Raw genomic sequence first — 6000 nt, 5'->3', positions numbered from 1 at the left:
CTTGGAAAAAGACACAATGCCTTTCAGAAACGTTTCAAGAATGACAGTGTCAGGAACTGAATTGGCTTTTGTTTTCATTTTCTCTTCTTACCTGGCATGCTTTGTGTTCCTTCTTCCTTAGCTTTCTTACCCAGGAACACAACATTCAAGCTTATTTTTGTTTGAAACAAAGCTGTTACTGAAATGTTAGTTTTAGGATAATCAAAGAACAATTATGTAAGGGTGTGCATCTTGGCCAACTGGTGCACATCCTGGGGAGTGCTACAGTTTTTATACACTGGTGTATTAACTGAGCAAACAATACTGGAACATTTACGCATAGTGTAATATTAATCAAATCTGTCAAGGAAAATAGTTCCAAAAACTCATAAAAAACAATCCTATCTAAAAATCCAGGCAGTGTTTATCAGCACAACTCTATGTAAGATCAATCTGTGATGTTTTAGCATGAGGACTACTCAGCTGCGGCTAGCCTGTTCTTTCGAAACTAGTGTGTGGCACATCTACACACACCATGTGCTCTTTCAAAGATCAAATTGACGTTAGGTGCCGCAGGAATCGAAACTGCTCTTCCAAACAGAAAATAGGAAGAGGCCGCTCTTCTGACGTCTTTTTTTTGAAAGATGTGTGTAGACACTCTGTGTCCCACTTTTGCAAAAGAGTGGGGTCTGCCATGGCAGCGATCAGCTGTTAGGCAGAGATGTGCTTCCCAGCCCCTGTGGGGCTCTATGGTCTGTGTGTGCAGCGGCTCTTAAAGCTGCATGGACCAGGAAACCCCATTGCAGAAAGCTGAGTCTGCAGGCAGCAGCTACTACATGTGCTGCCCCTGCACACCTCATTGTGACCCTCAGCAGCCCCCTGCTTGCGACTGCCACCAGCCAGTCATGCGAGGAGCCCCAGGGCCCTCCCTCTGAGTGCACCTAGGGCTCCCAAGGGTCCAGCTTGGGGGCGGGAGGGGGGGGAGCATGCCCCTGGACCAAGCACAAGATCCCGGATCTGCTGGGACTCTGGCAGGAGGAGGTGCTCCAGGTGATGGGAAGCAAATGGTGGAGAATAGCTGCCTTCGCCCAGCTGGCCGAGGGCCTGAGTACCCAGGGTCACCCTGCCTGCACGCAGTGTTTTTCTCTGCACTGAGCAATCCTAAATCAGAAATGAACAATTTATGAGATAACCATATAGGATTACTGAAGTTCATTTCATACTGTTTCTGTAAGAAGAAGGAACTCTTTCGTACCATCTACTTCACTATGCAATCAACCCACCAACAATTTTTAAGATCAGGTCTCAGAGCAAATACATAGCCTGAATCCATTTGTCATCATTTATTTGTGAGTTGTTCTGAAGCAATGTTACAAAAGTTTTTAATATTTTATAAGAAAATAAATTTAAATAAAAATACACTTTCAACAATACATCATACACAAATTAAAACTACATTAAAAAGAATTTACAGTCCAAATAAAACTAACTACTGAGCAATGTTTTCATGTCTAGTCTAGGCTAATCGAAGTGAAAGCAACTTTATTATTAATCATCTTAGTTGCACCTAATTTAATTCTAGAGTACCTACTGCATTTTTAAACATATCCTAAAATGACAAATTACACTGTAAAGGCCTCTGATCTTAAAGGCCTAGCTGTCCTTTTTTATATAGTCTAGTACCATCAAAGCAAATAAAAAGTGCATGTATTTTCAATTTTTTTTCTTACAATAATATAAGATTTAAACTTGTAATACATTTAACTTTGCTGTTAAATGACAGAAACAGGCTTCAAGAAATAGATGTTAACACATTTTGTAATAAGACGGGTCACAATAAATAGCAAAATTTAATTCTGACACATATTAGTGCTGTTCAAATCTAGCAGAACTTGTTTCTTTGGCAAATCAAGTAGGTCAACTTGACCTTGACAGAATACATTTTTGGGAGCCAATAATGAATTTAATTTTTTGCTAACCCACATTGAAGGCAACTAAAATTCCTTTAAGAATACCACAATAGTAAGTAACACAAAAACAGGACTAAATTTGTAGGTAAAAAGACCAGTAGCAGTAAATGATTGTGATGTTGAAAATATTGGTATCAAATCCCAAGTGCTTTCAATCAGCTGCTTTAATATTAAAAAGTGATTGTTCTAATAGAAAAGTCACATTAGTTTCAACAGTGATTGCAATCCTGTGGTACCAACTGGTATGGATTTTAGCAGAAGAAGGCACCCTCCAATAATATTTAAAACAGCTTATAGTTTTGTAAACACTGTGGATCTACATTCATACTAACGAATTACATTCTCAGCTATGCCTGGGACAAATAATGATTATAAAAACAGCAAATGCTCCAGAAATGAAGTATTACCTGTACACAGCGTGTTTTATTTTACTTTACCAAGTACAACAAACTATATAATACTGGTGAAGAAAGTTTAGCCTTCTCTTCTCCAAAGTGTTACCTGGCTTCTATTGACTATATACAGACATATTGTCAACATACATTTAAATTCTCAGATGAAGAGAGCAAGAATCAAACCTTCTAAAGTCACAAATGCCAGTTCACATTTGTTTCATCTGACAACCCCCCACCCATAACTAGAAATTAAAAATGGCCATAAAGCATTATTTTAACATATAATAGCACTGATCATTCAACTGATCATAAAGATTAGATACTACAAAGTATCTAAAAATATAATCTGGGGCAGTCCAGATATCTAAAGTGCTTGGAGTGATTATTCTAGAGAAATTATTTAATTTAGCTGTAATGAGAGGTGAGCTGGTCCTAAATGTGCCAATTTGTTGTTTTCAAAAAATGCTAGATGGGAAGATGTGACGTGAACAGTGTCCAGCCACAGTGTTGTCACATCTGCGTTCTTCTCCCTTGTAGGAAGAAGTGTTTCTAATTTGCATTGTTTTTAATCAAGGAAAATTAGTACCTGACTTTTTACAGAACAACAACACACTGTGGTCTTACGTCACTCCATCCATTGCTCACCCCAAATGTAAACAAGAGGTACAATCTAGCAAGAGATTCCCTGATTTCTCCTTCTTAAGTAATTTTTTAAAATAAAAATATAACCAACATAGGTGTCTTCAGTCCACAGAACACACTGCAGGATTTTACAAGACTTCAGTTCTAGTTACCTTGGAGTCCTGACAGAATGTATAGTTTGACAAAGGAAGGGAAAGAAGTCATGCACTGAATGTGAAAGTTCAGATCCTTGTGCGTCACCAAACATTGGGATTTCCACTGCAAGACCGTCAGCACAGCAGGCACTAATGGTGGATTAAAGGTGAGTCCACTATATTGACAGATGTAATCCAATCAACAACTGGTGTTGATTTTCCTCCTTGAGAACGCTTACTCCTTTAGGAAGTTCCAAGGAAAAAAAAGCAATTGCAAAATATTTAGATTTACTCACATCTGATACTTCAAAAACATGGAGCTTCAAGTTCTTCATCAAAATAGGAATAAACCTTATAATTAGTTTCCCAAACAGATACTTTTCTCTATTAAATATTAAATAGATTGTGAAAACAAGGTAGTATTTCTTAAATACTTTGGACAAGTGTTCATGAATAAAAAAAAGTAAAAAAAACCACCAAAAAACGCACACTTCCAGTTTCTTCAAAAATCCACAGAAGCCACAGTTTACTTTTGTTAGGAAACTTTTCCAACAATTGGATTTTCTCTGGAAAATAAAACTGCATGTGAGTATTTTAACGGAAAAATAGCTGCTTTCTAATAATATAACTTCAGTTTATTTTAAAACATAAAGATGTATTTTCTACATAATTTCTAGAGCTTGCCAAGTAGTCTCATTGTTTGCTGAAGTCTTGATGTGCTATGTATCACATGGAAGCATGTCAAACAGAAAACCAGTGTTAGGAGGTCTCACTCTTTTATAATTTGTGTCTTCTTTATACAAAGAAGAAAAAATCCCTTGAACAAAGTATGAGTATTCATCAGAGACAGTTAATTCTCAAGTTCTAGACTAGCTTGACTACTGATGTAAACTACCTTTTACCATGGGAAATGGTACATCAAGGTGACAGGGGTTGACACCAATCGTTGTATTACTTTTAGTAGGGGAAATGTTGGCTGATTTGGCTCCCTAAGAATCCTACTTCAGGAGCAGTACTTCTGGGGAATGTTATTATGTCCAAAGAGGTGCCATAATAATCTAGTGATGAGTCATTTAGTCTAAATACCTGATTTATGCATCAACAGTAGAAAAACATTTAAGATAACCCCCAAATATCCAGTTGGGATTGGAGCTCCATTGTGGTGCACACCATGCAAACACTGAAGGAAAGAATCCCTGTCTTGAGTTTGAACTCAACAGCTATCATCAGAAGGTGTTCAGCTGTTCCTACCCCTTTAGAAACACACCTTTTTTTTCTAACGTACATACTAGAAGGCTGGAATTATGGAGGATACTTACTCACTGCCATATTTAGCACTCAATGATCTTTTCTTCCGATATTTTTCATGAGGCTCATTCAGCTTTTCTACTATGGCTATTATTTGTTGAAGAGTTTGGAAAGTTGCTACTGAGTCCTCAATAGTGAAATTAGAATAGTCATCTGGTTCTTTCTGTGGACCTTGGTAGACTGCAATACTTCCACACGCCTCTACAAATACCACCACACATAAAAAGTTATATTGTTTTCTACTTAAACAGTGCTAACTCATCTCTTTTACAAGCATGGATTCCAAAGTTTTCAGATATGGAGTTACTTTTTAACTTATAAAATAGACTAAGCAAAGAAGTAAAATGGTATTAACTGGATATTGTGGGCAACCTGGTTTAGTTTTGTAAGTTCATTCTCAATAAGGATGTAAAATCCCACTTAATTAGTTAACTGGTTAAATGTTAAGTTTAACCAGGTAACAGATCAAACAGGGAGGGGGAGGGGTGCTCTAGGCCAGATGGGCTGGAGAGGCTTCCCTCCTGCCGTGCATGGCGGCTGCTTTGGCCAGGCTGGAATGCAATTACCTACAGCCCTCCTGGGCCAGGCCCACTGCGGATGAGGGCTGCTTTGCCCAACATTGGAGTGCCCTTGCCCACGGCAGGATCCACGGAGCAGCCCCAGCAGTTAACCATAATATGTGAGCCTCATCCATTTAGTGAGGCTTACAAGTTACCTGTTAATGCACCTAATTCTCAAATGGGTTTTATTTTACATATTGGACTCCCATCAACAGGATGACTACCAGGAATGCTGCCATAAAACTGATGCATTTCTAGTGATCCCACCAAAGATTCTTTTGCTCAGCATTAATATAGAGCAGTAGCAAAGGACCAAGGGGTTCTAGGTGTAAGGGAGTGTGGTATTCTCTCTTCTCACTGCACAGAAATTGTTTTATGTAACCTCTTCTTAATTTGCATAGAACTCCACTTAGCACATTAACAGGAGTTATATGTGCATGTTCAGAAGAGACCACACTCAAACTGCTGAACAGGAATGATTTGATCATACAGCAATAATAAATTTTAAGTAAAAAGTGTGTATGATTTTATATAAAATTAAAATGAAAATACAAAACATTAACATGGCACTATCCGTCTTATTGATAGTACTTGTCTTGTAGTCCCTGCCAGTATAAGTGTAACTTCATTGAATTAGTATTCAGATACCTTGCATCTTTTGCAGTTTAGGCATGTTGATAGCAAAAAGTGAGTAAGTTCTTTCAGTTTCTCTATCCCCATCAATCTCAATTTGAACATCAGCAGGAACACCTCTACAACCAAAATAAAAACAGTTAGGCGAAGATATAGATAGTAAATATTGCAAGCCATTCTCCTTGAGAGCCTGACTCAAACAAGAGCTGAATGAATTTCAATATTAATCTATTCATAATGCCAGTCATTCACATAGATAGAACGCCACATGTTCAAACCATGTTTCAAGATTTAACAGGTTAATAAATTTTATATGGATGCAAAAAATATGAGTTCACACAAATTAAAAGTAGAAGACAGTATATTGTTACTACATATG

The 6000-nt window shown here is 37.6% G+C and overlaps 1 protein-coding gene across 1 annotated transcript in view; it reads right to left on the bottom strand.

The window, feature by feature from the left end:
* Window positions 1–1307: 1307 nt before the first annotated feature.
* RASA2 (RAS p21 protein activator 2) overlaps window positions 1308–6000 on the bottom strand; it is a 104241-nt gene continuing 99548 nt past the window's right edge. Inside the window, exons 22-24 of the mRNA XM_075004370.1 lie at window positions 5637–5740; window positions 4440–4629; window positions 1308–3686 (exon numbers count right to left, since the gene is read on the bottom strand). Coding sequence (XP_074860471.1) covers window positions 3656–3686; window positions 4440–4629; window positions 5637–5740 — 325 coding nt within the window. The 3' untranslated portion in view covers window positions 1308–3655. The remainder of the gene's footprint in view (window positions 3687–4439; window positions 4630–5636; window positions 5741–6000) is intronic.

Source organism: Carettochelys insculpta, chromosome 10 (genome assembly GCF_033958435.1).
Source record: "Carettochelys insculpta isolate YL-2023 chromosome 10, ASM3395843v1, whole genome shotgun sequence".
NCBI lineage: Eukaryota > Metazoa > Chordata > Testudines > Carettochelyidae > Carettochelys > Carettochelys insculpta.
Note: the sequence above shows the minus strand (reverse complement) of the source record. Positions and strands in the feature narration are given on the sequence as shown.